We start from the raw sequence: 17,286 nt of genomic DNA, 5'->3' as shown, positions 1-17,286 counted from the left end.
AATCTGGATCTTGGTATTGATAAGGGTTACATTCAATGGCTTGAATGGCTCCTTCCAACTCTATGAATTTGTTTGTTTGTGATAGTTCTTTTAAACAGCTTTGCTATTTGTTCTGTATGTTGCAATGAATGCCCAAAGTCTGATAGATATTATTATTCACAAATGAAAGTTCGGACTGTTAACCAAAATGGTTCTTATCCTTGCCCATGTTGTCCATTTCCTGGGGACCAAGGACATTCACACAAGAAGTGCAATCTCCTACAAATGTTAAATAATTGTACAATTACATTATTTAAGTGGCATGGGTTGCAATCAGGGAAAACTAGTAACAATTAGGGGTATTTGGATCAGCCAAGATCCAGTTTGAATTTGAAATCTGAAGGTCTGATTTGATTCAGATTGATTCAAGATTCAAGTTTCTATTTGATAAAAGAATGTTAAGTTGTATTGGGGAAGCATCAAAATGCCTGGAGATACTTCTTTCTCAGGCATAATTGGATGAAAATAGCAGGGATGGTAAACCTTTCAGAGGAAATTAATCCCTCCACACTTTCAGCTGGATACGTTCACAGGTACTACCGCAATACATTTTTTGGAATATTCCCCCTGCACCTCTTATAAGACAGAAATAACAAGGATGACAAAAAGACAGCACACCAGTCTCCAAATTGTCGCATTACTATCAAACAGCCCATCACACAGTCCACCCCTAAGCTTTGTTCACATTCACAACAATGTCTGAGATTCTACAAAGTCAAAATGTCATCAAATCCCCATCATTCCTGATTTTTTTTCTGAAAAGATTAAAAGGTACTTGATGTGATGTCTTGAATTGATTCAAACTGTTGATTCAAAAGGGTGATTTGATAAAACATTTTTTTTAATCAAATTTGAAACTTTGCCCAGATCTAATGATCATATATTCCAAAAACTCAGTCTGCAATCCAGTCATAGCTGTTTCTTGCAACTGCACAATTTACTGTATCCATTCAGGTAACTTGTTTTAGAGATTCCCAGGCACATTCCATTGTTCCTTTAATCTTCTACACTGAACCACCTCAACATTCTGCTGTGTCCTCTTTCTCCAACTAAATAAACAACCAGCATTCCCATCCCTATTACATTATACTGCCCTTCTGTACTTTTAGGTAGGACTGTGATGCTACAGAAAGCTTCAGGAGGCAGCAGTTTCCCCCATCTGATTCTCAAATCTTGCACCAGCCTCCCAGCTCACTCTTAAGTCTGATAAGTAAACAGGCCCACTGGTAATCATCAGTCACAGTCACTACTGAAAACAAGGCACTTTTCAACACTCACGCTAGCAGGCAGCATACAAATACTAGTATTAAACAAATAAACAAACAAACCTGTGCTATGCTTACCTAGCTCATAATCAAAACAGAGCATGCAACTAAAAGGAAGTATTTCAATACTGAAATTGCTCCCCTTATATTTTCATGACACAATCCAACTATATCTACTGTACATAACAAATTCCAAACAGGGATGTTAGACTCCCTGCTTAAATCATGTTCCATTTTTTCATTTACTTATTATAGAAATTAACATTTATTGTGTGAAGATTACATAGTAATTAAAACTGACAATGAGTATACTATAATTATTACATTATATTATTATTGATTAGACTTTGCATACTGTCAACTACCAGAATGTCTCAGCGGTTTACAGTAAAACAATAAAATCATTAATGAAAATAACAGATATACTTTTCAATGCTATTATAACAACTTTTTGGAAATATTATTGAATTCATTGAGCCTTACTTCTGAGTAAACATGCATAAGAACAGCTTACTGAGAGATTTAACAATGAAGATACATTGAGAAATAATTTCATCGTATTAGACTGGCAATATGAATTAACTACCAAGATGTTTTTCAGAGTGCTTCCCCTGCTTCATAATGCTATATGTGTTTCATACATTTATATGACCTACAGGTCCAAGTAGGTGTCCCCCTTACAATGTATATACTGTATACATACATATGGCAAAAGTGATGTAGAACACCACATAGGATAACAACAAATCAACTTTCTTTTTTGGCATTATTTCATATTTCATACTTGTTTTTCCTTTATTTGTTTAAAAAAAATCATTGCATATGCCACAGAAAAAGATGTACATCAATAACAGGCTGATAAATGAAAGTTAATCACAACCAAGCACACAACTGAACTGAATACAATATACCTCTGTTCCTGTGTGCTGTGCTATAAAAAGGAAAGAAAAACACAAGGAGAACTATGGGGAGAGACTGTACTTCTTTATGACCTTATTTGAAAGATAAACTCCTTGGGGAAATACAATTTATTCAGATTATCAAGACCCTGCTGTGCAAATCTACAATCTGGGAGCACACTACAGAGATCAAAAAATATTTACTTTATTCTGTTGGGTATAAAAGCTTCTAATGAATGCATAATTAAGACAGAAAAACTGTATACAGCTTTAGAATTCCATTGCTGAGCCAAGCCATTAATATCCAAGGCATCGTACCCAGTTGTTACTCCACCTGGTTTATTTTTGGATTAGAGAACAGTTGTAAGTCAAGGTATTACTGTGCCATTTCCAATACACGTCTATACACATGTAATTCAGTGGACAATTTACTAAAATTATGTGGAAATCATACATAAAAATACCTATAAAGGTTTTTCTTTCTCTGTCCCAAATACATATACACATACTTGAAGACAGAGAGGAATATAGCATTTTTAGATTTACTAAATGCAAAACGTAATAAAAAGAAATTTAAGAAACCTACTGTATACTGAATTCACAAAAACCATTTAAGATTGTCTTTTTTTTTTTTTTTTTTTAGATTTCACAGAAATGCTTCAGAGAATCAGTCAGTCCTCGTGAAAATAGGAATTGCAACATTATAGCTATATCAACTCTTCAAAGTCTTAAATGCCATTTTACCTCTATGAATAGGAATGCTTTACAGGGCGCAATCCAGTACAAAGCTCTGTGCAGAACCCACAGACACGAAAAGGACTTAGGCCAAATGTTAAGTGTTTTCTGGCATCTTCCTTTTACTGCTACTGGTATTTGGGAAAATGTCCTAGAAGATTTAAGTCTTAGAGACAATGGCGAATATAATGGTATTATTATCCCATAGGTGCAGTTAAGGGTTCAGATGCATTCCTTGGGTTCCCATATTCCCTCTCCCAATTTCTCTTCTTCACTTTGCCTTTGCTTCTCTTTTCTGTATTAGGCCTGCTGTCACTTCAGTGCTAACCATACTTTGTTTTAACTTAGGCATGCCTAAGTGCTTCTAACCTTAGTCCCCCTTGTTTCCCTCAATGCCTGAAGAGTGCTAGAAAAAGGAAGTTTTATCTCTTAACCAGAGTTAAGAAACTGAAAAATCTTAGACTCACTGGTTCATTTCCATCCTGCTTAAAGTATGTTTCTTCATGCCTAGATATACACCAACCACAAACAATTGACTTGCAACTAATTATTGACCCATACAGATCCCGCCTACTCCAATTTTCTGAACACTTCTTCAATGGGAGAATTGAGGAGAAGGAAGTGTGTTTGTGTCCTATGGACAGAGCTTAAAAGTTAGTTCCTTACGCTCAACCTTGACTCAAAGCTGTCCTTTCTCCTCATCAACTTAACTTTTGCTTAAGTATTTCCAAAAGAGCCAATTAAGTCCAAAGAGGGTTTTGTTTGGTTTTTTAAAATGGAGGCAACTCTTCAGATTTTTATTCTCTATTCATTCTATAAATGTCGTTATAGAATACGACATTGCCCCACCTAATAAGTTACTCTCTTTCACTAAAAACAAAACAGATTACTGTCTCTATTTTTGATTGCTGAAAAGAGTAATCAATCAAAACTCAGCAAAGATCTGGCAGACTTCCGAAGATGAACTTAATCTTTTTCTATCTTAACCTCTCTCCATAGCTTTTGAATGGGAAACAGGATTTTAAAAATGAAGGCTACTCATTCTTCAGAGGCGTCTCTTAACATGGATAAAAACCAATTTAAAAAAGAATTTGTTCATGTGGGTGGATAGGCCTAGGGAAGCTGATACAAATTTTCCTCCATTTCTTTTGAAGAGCTTAAAGAGTGACATGTATCTGGTATTCATATTCCTCTTCTCTTGCATTATAGCAGCAAGTCTCCTCTTTCAGGTCACGTCTCCCACATAAAAGTGCTAAACTAATGCCGTTTAATGACAAATTAATGTCCATGAATAAAAAATACACCTCTAATAGCATAGAGTAATTTGCCATTACAATATCATCATTGGACATGCCCCTGGTTTAATACGATGTATTTAATTCATAACTTAATGAGTGATATATAAAAAGAGAGAGATGAACCCTGCAATTACATTTATGTGAGTCTGTCACCTTATTTGTAAAACCTTAGAGTCATTTACATTCAAATTAGAACAAATGAGTGATTTCACAAAGTGCAATGATAAATGACCATTGCTGCACAAGACAGGGCTGTATTTCCTGTGAAACCGTTAACAGTTCCCCATTATTTGTTAAAAATTACAATGCATATTGCCCAGTGTTGTGTGAATAATGACTTTTTTACTGATTAGGTCACAAGACTAATATGGAGCAAAATAAATAATTTCTTTTCATTTTTCCCCTTTCCAATGCCTTAATTTACTCAGACTAATGGACTCATACTGCCATCTACTGTTCACCGGTAATAACTATGGGAATGTCTCTAAAAAGGACATTTCTCAAGTATTTATAATCCCTTTTGAATCTCTTTATAATCTGATGCTTGCCTTCAAACAAGCAACTTCTCTTAGTTGAAACATGATGACAATTATAGAATACTTCTTCTTAATTACATATATTGGCTAGTTCTCCTTGTCAAAGAAACATAAATTAAGGCACAGATTGCAGAAAATATGCTCTGTTCAATATCATTCAGTACAGATCTCATTATACCAGAAACAAGGAGTGTTCAAATGCACGTTAACTTGATGCATCAAATTGCCATCACAGATCTAATATCCATAAGTAAGTTGCATATCCAATAACTCCCCTCTCCTGTTTGACTTTTTTTTTTTAAAAAAGGAAGAGAATTGCTCACCCTGTGAAATCTGTTGGTTAAAGTAACTGCCTCAAGGCAAAGCCTACCTTTTTTTTTTTTTTTATCCGCACTCAGTCATTACCGACTCTACAGTGACTGCTTGGATGAGTCCTTGCAGTTTTCAAGGCAAGGTGTTTTCGGAAGTGGTTTGCCAGTGCCTCCTTCCGAGAGCAGAGCCCAGCTGGCGAGCGCAGGAGGTGGGGTTTCCGTTGCTTCGCACCTTTTTCGGGGGTGCGCGGCTTCCACGCTACTGGCAACTGCTCCCGACTCCTTTTGCAAGGCGCCGCCAGCATTTTTCCTCCCACCAGAGTGAGAGTACCCATTTATCTACTCACGTAAGTTTTCGATCTGTTGGGTTGACAGGAGCTCACTCTGCTGCGCGAAAGCTAGGCTCGAACCGCTGAAGTGTCGACCATTTCTGGCCAGCAACTTTCAGCGTCATTAAGCCACTGCGCCACCACGTCCCCAAAAGCCTACCTACCTACAGTCATAAATCAGGGCTTTTTATTTGGTGGAAATTCACATTATACTGTTAGAGGTTTCTTGTTGGTTGGCTAGTTTTAATTAAATTACTTTATTAAATTGAATTCAAACAGACTTATTTCTTCTTGTAAGCAACTCTGAGAACTCTGTCACAGAGAGCAATACTGAGAGTAAACAGAAAGATGAACCATATGATCCAAATTTTGTACAAAAGGCTGGCCACTCTGAGAAAGCCATTGGAATGGTTCGGCTTTGACTACATCCTGGGTGTCAGGACACTGCATGTACTATTTAGACAGTGAGATGCAGAAAACAGTACTGTTGTTTGCAAGATAGTCTCAACATTAGAGAGCCTAGCCTGCATAGAAGAGAGGGAGCTTGACTGGGGTTAACCAGGGCTTTGGTGAACCTTGTGACATATCACTCCACAGTGAAATGGGCAGTGACAAATCTGAAAAATGAATGAATGAATGAATGAATGAATGAATGAATGAATGAATGGATAAAATATGCCAAAACTAACCAGTAGATTCACTTTTAGCAGTGATTGCTACACTGCCATAGTTATAACTAAGGCTGGTAACTTTACATCTTCTTGGTCTTACTAAAAAGCATTATGTGAAAGCTACAACGGACCAAAGCCATCACGGGCAGACCACTGGAAGACCTGAAGACCAGTTTGGGGACAGATCATCCTGGAGAAAATCTACCTATGTAGTCACTGAAAATTGATACTGATTTGATTGTACATGTTTATCATCATCATGGGCAGTGAAGGCAATTAGCTATGGGCCCATCCACTAATGACTACGGCATATGGAAGATTGTGACTTGCATGTAAAAGAAAAAAAGAGTACAAATTAATGAATAAAAAGAGAACAGACAAGCAATATAGGCATGTCGTACTTTTGTGAAATTAAAAGGCAAATAATGCCATAGATATGAATGGACGTAGTTTGATTTGTGAAGTAGAATTGATAAATACATGGGAAGTAAGGTATAGATTAAATTATGAATTAAAAGGCTATGTATATATGCCAGAAAGTATGTATTGGTATTATCCAGACTATTGTTGATGAAAGTAGGAAATCTTAACATTGGTGATAGCTACTTGTTGTATTCCAGTGAATGGTGAAAATGGAAGAAAAGGGAATGAGTTTGGAGAAAAAATGTGCAATATCCTGAATAAATACGAGCTGAATACAAAAAAAAGTACCTGGGCCATTTGGAGACTAAGAATGAATGAGAATGAGGACAGATGAGTATCTGCTGAGAAAATGATATATTTCAGACACATAGTTTAAGAATACCTCTATTTTAGGCATACGTATGGAAAAGGAATAAACCAAAAAGCATGATTGATTTGTTATGATGAAAACTTAGAAATTAGTGAATGATAAAAGGTTAATGAGAAGTTCTGAATGTGGGACAGATCATTTGATAGCTTCAAGAACGAATCTTGGGGCAAAAAATAGACATGAAAGAAAAGGCAACTTTGAAAACAAACTACAGTTTAAAAATGCAGGAAGAATTAGTATGAATCCTGCATAGAAAAAATATTGCAAGACATATTAATATCCCAACAGGATTAATGGAAAGTGGATGTTATATAGTGCGCATGGAAAAAGAAAAGATAATTGTGAAGAATGCTGTCAAGGAGAGCAAGGAATGGTTAAGATTAATAGAAGCAGAGAACATGCAGAGTGATTTTGATGGAAATAATAAATTGTTTGGAACTGGGTGAAGAAGACAAAACAAGGCGCTTCCAGTAGAGTGTATGTAATTAAAAATAAAAGGGATTAAATTATTTGGGATAAAACTGAAAAGAACTAATGTTAGAAAGATGTTGAAGAGTGGAATTGAAATGAATGTTATGTATGTATGTTAGTGACCAAGAAGAAATGGATGAAAAAGTCACACATTTTTAATTTTTTTTAAGTAATAGATTTGATTTAGGCACCACCCAACTTTAGACCAACTCTAGAACGCTCACAGTATAAGAATAAGATAAAAAATGTACACTCTACATAGAAAACAGTAAGCAAGATGGCAAATCTTGCCAACAACACAAAAATTTATATCACACACCCAACAACAGCCACCTTAGCCCAAAATCAGGTCTTTTAAGATCCTCCAGAATTCCATCAGGGTGGGAGCCACATGGATCTCAGGGGGAACCTCATTCCAAAGTGGCAGGCAACATCAGAAAGAAGGTACCCTTCCTGCGTACCAACAGATGATACTGTTTGATCAAAAGAACCTGGAGCACACCAACTAGCTAGGCAGACACCACAGGAGATAAGTGGTCCTCAAATAACAAGGCCCTATGTCATGTAGGGCTTTATAGTCACAACCAGCACCTTCAATCACACCCAGAAACAAACTGGCAACAAGTACAGCTCATGAAGTAGGGGTGTCACATGGACATATTGAGGCATACCATCACTGCCTGTACTGCTGTATTCTGGACCAGTTGAAGCTTCTGGATGGCCTTCAAGGGACGCCCCACATATAGTGCATTTCAGTAATCAAGCTGTGAATGATAAGGGCACGAGTGACAGTCTGGAGGGCCCCACAATGTAGGAAAGGGTACAACTGATGCACCAGATGAAATAGTGCAAAGACCTTCCTGACCACAGCTGCCACCTGCTCATTGAGCAGGAGTTGTGAGTCCAGATTGTGCACCATTCTTGCAGCCTCGTCCAACGTTAGAGAAGGAATGTGCCCAGATCTAGGTGATCCTAACATCCATAGCCACTTCATCTTGGTAGGATTGAGTTGGATATGGTACCTCCCATCCAGACCTGCAGAGCTTCTAGGCACTGGAAGAAGACTTCAATGTTCTCACTTGGCCAGCCTGGGATCAAAAGATATGAATGACCTCACCCAGCAGTTTCATGTAAATGTTGAATAAAAGGGGAGAGAGTATTGAGCCCTGTGACACCAACTGGAACTGGCCTGAGTTAGGAAGAGAACCACAGTAAAACAGTGCCTCCTTTTCCCAACCCTCAGAGCCAGTACAGAAGAATACTATGGTTGAGAGTACTCAAAGACACCAAGAGATCAAGGAGCACAAGGATGGATGGACCACCTCAATCCTGGTCTGCCACAGGTCATCTACAATTTGACCAAGCCTGTCTCTATACTGAATCTTGGCCTGAAAACTGACTGAAATGGGTCCAGATCAGTGTTTCTCAACTTTGGCAACTTTAAGATGTGTGGACTTCAACTCCCAGAATTCCCCACCCAGCCCAGCTGGGGAATTCTGGGAGTTGAAGTCCACATATCTTAAAGTTGCCAAGGTTGAGAAACACTGGACTAGATAATCTGTTTCCTCCAGCATTCTCACCAGTCTGACCACCTTCTCAAGGGAGGATTGGAGTCAGGACAATAGTTGTCTAAAATAGTTAGGTCCAAGAACAGTCTCTTGAGGAGATACACTTCAGCTTCCTTTAAGGCTGGAGGCATTACCCCCCTCCTTTAAGGAGGCAGACACCACAGCATAGAACCAACCACAAATCACCTCCCTGGCTATTTTCATGATCCAGTCAGTGCAATCAGGCAGAGAGGGCACACTCCAGCTCCCATCGCTTAAGCAGTATCATCTTGTGGACACCAGGAAGCATATCTTGTCTGTTACAGAGCCTGCCCTCTGGAATGATATTCCCCCCACAGATCTGGATGACTCCTACCCTGATGATGTTCAGGAAGCTATTAAAGACCTGGTTATTTTCCCTGGTTCTGGAGCAGAGTGAAGATTGAGCCCCTGTTGTTGTGGGGTTTTTTTGGCTTTAGGTTATTTCTGGGAGCATCCATGATTCTTCTTTTTCTGTGTACACTTTTTTTTTTAATCTTTAATGTAAGCTACCCAGAGTCAGAAGTTCTTGGAAGCTGTTCAGTTGGGTTTTCAAAGGGATGTATTCCTGGTTCCACAATGCATCCCAAACTCAGTCCTTTCAGCTGAGACTGGAATAGCATTCATTGAAACTCAAGCACAAATAGCATGTATTAGCTATTCGCTTACATTAATTTTAATTTTATAAGAAGAGCTTTTACACTGGTCTACTGTAAGAGCTCTGCTGTCTGCTCTTTCACAGGACAGATCTTGCACATTCCTAAAGAATAGCATCTCTGCCCTTCTGGTAAAGGGAAAATCAAAACTATAGATCATGCAGTGTTGCACTGCCTCTTTTATAGAGAAATTCAGGATATGTGTATGTATGTATGTGTGCATATGTATATGCGTGTGTGTGTGTCCCATCACAACTCAATATTTAGGCAGAATTGACAATGACTCTCTCAGTCTCCTACCAGGTGATCAGAGGTAGCAATCTCAGGTAATACAGCCAGCTTCTATACACTGGCTATGTTGGAATGTAAACAACTGCTTCAAATATCTTAAGTGCAAGTATTATTTTATGTTAACATAATTTTTATATGTGTTCTGATATATTATTTTAGTCATGTTTCAATTTTGATGTGCCTATTTTATTATTTTAAGTTACTCTGATCTTAAACCATAACAAACTAAATTAAACAAGCTTATTTTTGATCACACACCAGTAGGATTATCATTGGTTTTGAAAAGTAGAATCCCAATCAGTGGTGTGTGTGTGTGTGTGTATGTGTGTGTATGTGTATGTGTATGTGTATGTGTGTGTGTGTGTGTGTATATAAATAAAAATAAATAAATAAATAAAGTGGGTTTCCCCCCCCTTTTTTCCTCAAATAAATAGAGAAGGCAGATTGGGATAAGCATACATTTATGGCAAGATTAGCCTATACCTCCTGGAGGAAAAAGATGTGTGCATTGCAGCATAGAATATTAGAACTGGAATTAAAAGAAGCACTGAAAGTGTATTCTACAAATCAAACTCGGAATGCATATTATGTTTTAGTTTCCTTAAGTTATAGCCAGATCAATTATATGCATTGAAATGGAATATTTCATAAAACCAATGAAACAAACGTATTGGAACAGGGAGTTATCAGTCTCTCACCTAAAACATCTGAAAAAAGGTAAGATAATGTCTATTAAAGGGATTCAATTGGATAATTCACAGAAATTATAATGAAACTAATTTTCAGTTTTTAAGTTTTATAAAGTTTTATATTTCTGCAAATGGAGTTATAGGCAACAAGCAGATGATGCTTTTTTTAAATGCAATAAATCTTCCACAAATCTCGACTGTATAGTCAGAGAATTTAGTTGCATCTACAACATTACAGAAAATCTATGATACTATTGACATAACAGCATCTACAAAGGCCCCTGGGCCAGATGGAGAATCTACGGAGTGGTATAAGAAAGGAGTCTCCATACTTTTGGAGATATATTAGGGGTTTTGTTTTGTTTTGTTTTGTTTTGTTTTGTTTTGTTTTGTTTTGTTTTGGAGAGGCGAAGGCCCTGTCATCTTCTTATTATGAAGCTTATATAACTGAAATTTTGAAAGCTGATAAAGACCCTATCCACTGTACATTATTGCTTGGTGTCTTTGTTAAATGTTGCTGTTAAGATTTTAACAGATGCATTGCAAGAAGTTTATTTATCTACAATAAATGATCCTGTATAATCTGGTTTTATAAATGACATCATGCCCCAGATAAAATTAAATTGATGATTTACATGCTAGTTTTGTATGTTAGAAAACATGAATCAGCACTTTTAGCTTTGTTGGATACAGAAAAAGATATAATTTGATATACTGCAAATTATGGTTTTAGTTCAAGTAATGCAGAAGTTTAGACTTCCTACATAAATTATTTCATAGATAATAGTTTATTATTCTAGTCCCTCCGCTCTAGTAATTACTAATGGGATTATCTCACTGTTACTTAAATTGCAAAGTGGCACATATCAAGGATTCTTTTATCTTCCTTAATTTCATGTTAAAAACCTGGATGTAGATAAAAAAATAAGCTTTGTCTATCATCCAGAATTTATTGAATACATGGAGATCATTATCTCTAGGAAAATACAATGTTTAGTGGACAAGAATATTTCTTTATGTATTATCCAGATAAAGAGGATATTAAGACGTGGTTGAAACTACCTCTGTAGAAAATAATTAATGTCATGTAAATGAATTTTGCATCAAGATTTATATGCCATTTTAGTTGGTTCCAGTTAAATATTTTAAACAGATTAACAATTTAATTTTAAAGAAGAAACAAATATCTAAGATTTCTCTATTAAAGTTACTACTTTCATATGATGATGATGATGATGGTTTCAATTTCCTCATTTTAAGAATATCACTGGGCATATTTGTTAACCTTAATTATATAATGGAGTGAAAGTGATATTAATTATCCACCAATGTGGGTTTAAAAACTGTTATTTTTAGTAGGTATGTAGGCTGAAAAACAAAATTATATTTAACAGAAACAAATGCAAAGATCTTCATTTAGGAAACAGAAATTAAATGCACAGATACACCATAGGGGATACCTGGCTTGGCAATTGTACTTGTGAAAAAGATCTTGGAAAAGTAATTGATTATTAGCTGATCATAGGTTAACAAGGTATTGCGGATATAAAATACACAAATGCAATTTTCAGCCGAATTTTAAAAAGTATAGTTTCCAAATCCTGCTTTATTTTTCAGTGGTCAGACTTCACGTTAAGTATTTTGTCCAGCTGTGACCACCAATCTTTATTTTATTTATTTATTTATTTTTCAACTGTATATATGCTGCCCATCTCACTATACAAGTGACTCTAGATGGTGTTACACATAAAAACTATAAAATCCTAGAAAAAATATATAAGAAATACAAAAGGTTAAAATTAAACTAAAAAGTTAAAACTACAGTGCAAACTAAAAAGGTAAAGAGAGCATCCTGAGGCTATCAGCCACACACCCAGTGCTGTGAACCCCCATTGGGTCCCCATGCAAGTTGGCAGAGCCAGGTCTTAACACTTTTTCAGAAGGCCAACAGAGTGGGGACCAATCTCACCTCAGGGGGCAAGATATTCCAGAGGGCAGAAGCCACAGCAGAAAAGGCTCTGTTCCTGGACTCCACCAGTCAAAACTCTCTAGGCACCGGGGTACGTAACATACCCTTCCTGCTGGACCAGGTGGGACAGGTTGATGTAATGGGGACAAGATGGTTCCTCAGGTAACCTGGGCTCATGCCATGAAGGGCTTTAAAGGTCATAACCAACACCTTGAATTGGACCTGGAAGCAGACCGGCACCCAATGCAGCTTGTACAGCAGAAGTGTTACATGTGCAGTCCTAGAGGCGCTCATAACTGCCCGTGCTGCCACATTCTGCACCAGCTGTAGCTTCCAAATACTTTTCAAGGATAGCTCCACATAGAGTGCTTTAAGAAGGATTTAGGCAAACTAGAACAATGTGGATGATTAGAAGACTTGAAAATAAATCTTATGGAGAGAAATTAAAAGATCTAAGAACATTTAGCCTTGAGAACAGAACTGGTGGTTGAATGAATTATGATAACCCTTCTTTAAATGCCTAAAAGGATATCACAAAGAACAATATGTTCTGTGTCGACTAAGAAGTCAAGACATAGAACAATATATTTAAGTTTTATGAAACCTATTCCAGTTGAATATTAAGGAAAAAAATCAAAACATTAAGAGCAGTTCAATAGTGGAAAAAATTCCCAGAGAGGCTATTCTTCCATTTATTGTGAATCATTTAATTTGGATCCCTGCATGGAGCAGGAAATTGTACTAAAAATACTAATAATGAAATTCTTAAAAAATGGATTAGATAAGGCTGAATGCATAACCACCATTGTAACTTAATAAAATTAATTTAATTATGAATGCTTTTCATCTCAAGTTGTAGGGCTAATGAAAGTCAGTATTTATTGTAGGCAATACTTTTATTAAGAATAACCAAATTGTTAGATTTCATGTTGTTCTTTCAGCCTACTTCTTTAACCTATCAAGATAGGTTTGAATTTTACCACTGTCTTCTAGGGTATTAGCTATTTCACCCAATTTTGCGCCATGTTCAGATCTGGTAAGTATTTCCTCCAGCCACCCATATAAGTAATTAAAAAAAAAAAAAAGGCTGAAGACCACAGGCCCAGCACTGAACCTTGTGGAACCTTATCTGAAGTTTCACTTAGTCTCATAAGGAAGCTTGGATGAGCAGTTTTTGAGTACCATTCTCAAGGCAGCTAAGTCTTAATTGTCATACTACCCAGCCCATACTCAATCAGGTTGCCAATCACAACTCTGTCAAATCTTTACTGAGGTAAAGATATATTGTGTCTACAGCATACTCATAATCTATTAAAGAAAGTTAGTCTGGCAAGGCTTGTTTTTGACAAATCCTGGTAATTACCACACTGGTCTATAAGTACTTTGAAAACCATCCCTTTATAACATTTGACCTCAGCCTGGAAAAATAAAGAAAAACATCCATTCTATTATTCTTACCTGAATAAGATAGTGTGAACATAAACTAAGCATCTCTAGCAGCTGGAGATGGCTTCCTGCAGCAAGCACATCCTGAATCACTCCTGGCTCCAGAAGAACCTTTAAGTAAATATTAGAACAAAACAAAATCAAACCTTTAAGATTTATGCCTGTAAAAGTGTTCTGGAAAACATGAAAAGTGACATTTCTTTTTGTTTAAATATAATTTTTATTAAGAATTTTGATTACAATAGTAAAAACTAATACAAACTAAACTTAGAGAAAAAGAAGAGAAAAAAATAAAAAGTGCAGGAAAAGAGAAAAAGAAAGAAAGAAGAAAAAGAAAAGAGCATAATAAAGAAAAAGAAAAGAAATATATAAAGAAATGACTTCCAACCTTCATCACAAATATAAACAAATTTAGTAACTCTTCACCCTTTATAAGGTTACAAATAAATCTCCTTTCACCCCATATCCCATCCCTTATTTATAAGCAAATTCATAAAACATCAACTTTTCAATCCTGGTGTCAGCAAAAAGTCCATAAAGGTTGCAAGAACATTGCAAACAAACAAAAAAAGTCTTATTTTAACCTTGATCAAATAAACCAACTTTCTATTCCTTCCTTTTATTTCTAACAGTCTTAATCTTTAATTCAATCAAACATTGTCATAGGATTTGATTTCTCTTCAATTCTTTATCCCATTGCACAGATTTCTTCAAGACTTTAACAAGCCTGTTTTGTAGATCCAATAAGAAAACATTTTCCAGGTCATTCTCTCGGTTTATCATTATTTCCCTTTTAATTTTTAAAACTTCAACCAGTTTCTTCTGTACATCCAGGAAAGTGTCCTTTTCCAAATCATTCTCTTGGCCTGTCATCTGTAGTTCCACATTCTGTACTTTGTCTTGTCAGATAAAATTTGTTCCACATCTGTCATTCCTTCATTAACATATTTTGGATATAGTCTATCCATAGAAGCAGGTATCATTACTGACAGTGTTGATATTGTAGTTATTAATTTCTGGCTCCATTCTTCAAAGATTTCCTTTAATGCTTCCGATATAACATTTTGTGTCATTTTGTAAGTCCCAGTATTAACTGACATCAAGAACAGGCATGTATTTTTTTTCCCCTTCTTTTGGAATCTTTAGCTCCCTCTAGTGTTCAGTTTCTAAAAACATAAAGTAACTTACCTTTGTTATACCTTACAATAGCCAGGATAGCCAATACAACTCTGTTTCCCATGAGAACCTATTTTTTATAATTAATTCCAAAACCTTATAGTAAAAGTCAATACTTCAAATTTACCTGGACTCTTAATCCATTTATAACTTTCTTAGATCAAAATCTTATTGAGCTTTTCACTGTTAATTTCAAATTCTTTAAGTTCTTAAGCTTGTAATTAATTTTTCTTTTATTCAGAGTTGAAGATAAAACTCACCCAATGACCTTTCAAACTTGTCGTTCCAAAGATCTGTAATAGCTTTAAGATAGTTAATAGGCAATTTCTTAGTGTCCTGTAAAAGGCTCTACCACAGTTGCAAGCAAGATGGCTAATCCCTTTGTCTCCCAGCACTCAAACCTGTGTTAAACTGCTGTCCTGTGGTCTCCTTGTGAGGAGCAGCCATCTAGATAGAACACATGTGGGCAATCTCCTGTCCTCTCCCTATCTGGAGAGGTTCCAAGGAATTGATCTACTCACTGGTTCCTTGGTCTTTTCTGTGGTCATCTTCAGTTTGTCATACCGCCCCTGGAAGTCCACAAATTGGCATTTCTTGATATTTTTTTTTACAAAGCTGCAGATGCACAATTTCAAATGTCCCAAATGCATTTGAAGGCTTTTACAAACAAGATGCTTAGCTAAAGTTACAAAGTACTGGTTATAAGACTGTTTCTCTTTCCAACAAAAGGGAAAGGGAAGCACAATATCCACACGTATTTCTAGAGTCACAAACATGGTTGTTTAAGCTGAGACACTCATAGGAACACAGATATCTGCATTAAACCAAAACAGACCATATAATTCAGCATTACGCTAGCTGGAACTATCTGTCAATGTTTAGACAGATCAATAAGGCCAAAGGAATACTGTAATATAAGGAAGTGCAAATTCAAGGCAGCAAAGGCAGTAAAACTATAATTAGAAAAACCCTTCTTCAAACAGAAATACACTAATTATAAGATGGAAGCGGAAACATACTTAGGAAAATATAGCAAAGCATCCTATATTGAAGTTATGTAAAATATAAATTTATGAACTGTATCAAAAATGTAGCAGTAGATATTTGGTGAGATCATTCTACTCCATTTAACTCTAAGTGGTCCCAAATCCAGCTAAAAGTGATCTTCACTTAAAGGCCATAGGGTTAGACTAAGAGACATTGCTACCCCAAAGCAGAGAGGAAATGTCATCAATACCAGCACCAAATTAAGATGTACACAGCCTAGAGAAACTATGTTGATAGCCAAGGCAGAAAATTCTAAGGGGGAAAAAAAAAACCCTGCAAGCATTTCTGGCCAAAAAAAGATCACATCTATCTGCTCTTTTATGATATCCAAATGCAGCCTCATTTTGCCTAACGATAGGGCTAGACCCCAAAAGAATATGCAATATTACTGCAGTATCCTCTCAGCTTGGTTTTAATTTGATATTATTATCTTGAAAAAAGCAAGAAAGACTAAGCATGACAACAAAAGCTCAAGATTTGATAAGTTCTGGGTATTAATGGCGGTCACTATAATACGGAGATGTGATATTTCCATACATATTCATGATCTGATCTCTCAGTTCTATGTGCAAAAACACAGATAGTGCTATAGCTTCCCACAACCATGAGTCCACATGAAATTTGGAATATTTAAAGAAAATAAATAAAAATAAAAAGCTTTTTAAAATTTAAATACATTCTTTTTAATTATAAAGAAAATACCATCTAATTATGGCACTGGACTGCTCGGTGAGACAATCACACCTAGCAGACAGACCCTGTTTTAGGTCAGGAGCTATATATATACACAAACAACAGCTTTTAAAAGCAGGGGATTTTTTTTAAAAAAATCCATGAACATCTAAGGAATAAATTCAAGTGTGGCTTATAGAGATCTGAAGAAAAGAAAACAGCTTCATGTTACACATTTTGGTGCAGAGCAAGTATTATATGGTGTGTGAATCTCTTTGGGAAAGCATTCAAGTGGGAGACACAATTTAAAAAGTTGTTTTCATAAACCTGTCACAATCTATCTAACTTAAGAAATTGTCTGTAATAATAATTTCAGTGCATAGCTACATGTCTTTAGGAAAGATAGC

At 36.1% G+C, this 17,286-nt stretch overlaps 1 protein-coding gene across 3 annotated transcripts in view; it reads right to left on the bottom strand.

The window, feature by feature from the left end:
* KLHL32 (kelch like family member 32) overlaps positions 1 to 17,286 on the bottom strand; it is an 85,187-nt gene that overhangs the window by 36,055 nt on the left and 31,846 nt on the right. For all 3 annotated transcript variants that reach the window (XM_088138673.1, XM_088138666.1, XM_088138680.1), the window contains one exon: positions 13,997 to 14,095. In XM_088138673.1, coding sequence (XP_087994799.1) covers positions 13,997 to 14,095 — 99 coding nt within the window. The remainder of the gene's footprint in view (positions 1 to 13,996; positions 14,096 to 17,286) is intronic.

Source organism: Python bivittatus, unplaced genomic scaffold, assembly GCF_059951505.1.
Source record: "Python bivittatus isolate LINGU-HERP-01145 unplaced genomic scaffold, Pbiv_v1 ctg000020_np1212, whole genome shotgun sequence".
NCBI lineage: Eukaryota > Metazoa > Chordata > Lepidosauria > Squamata > Pythonidae > Python > Python bivittatus.
This window is presented reverse-complemented; position numbering and strand designations above follow the sequence as displayed.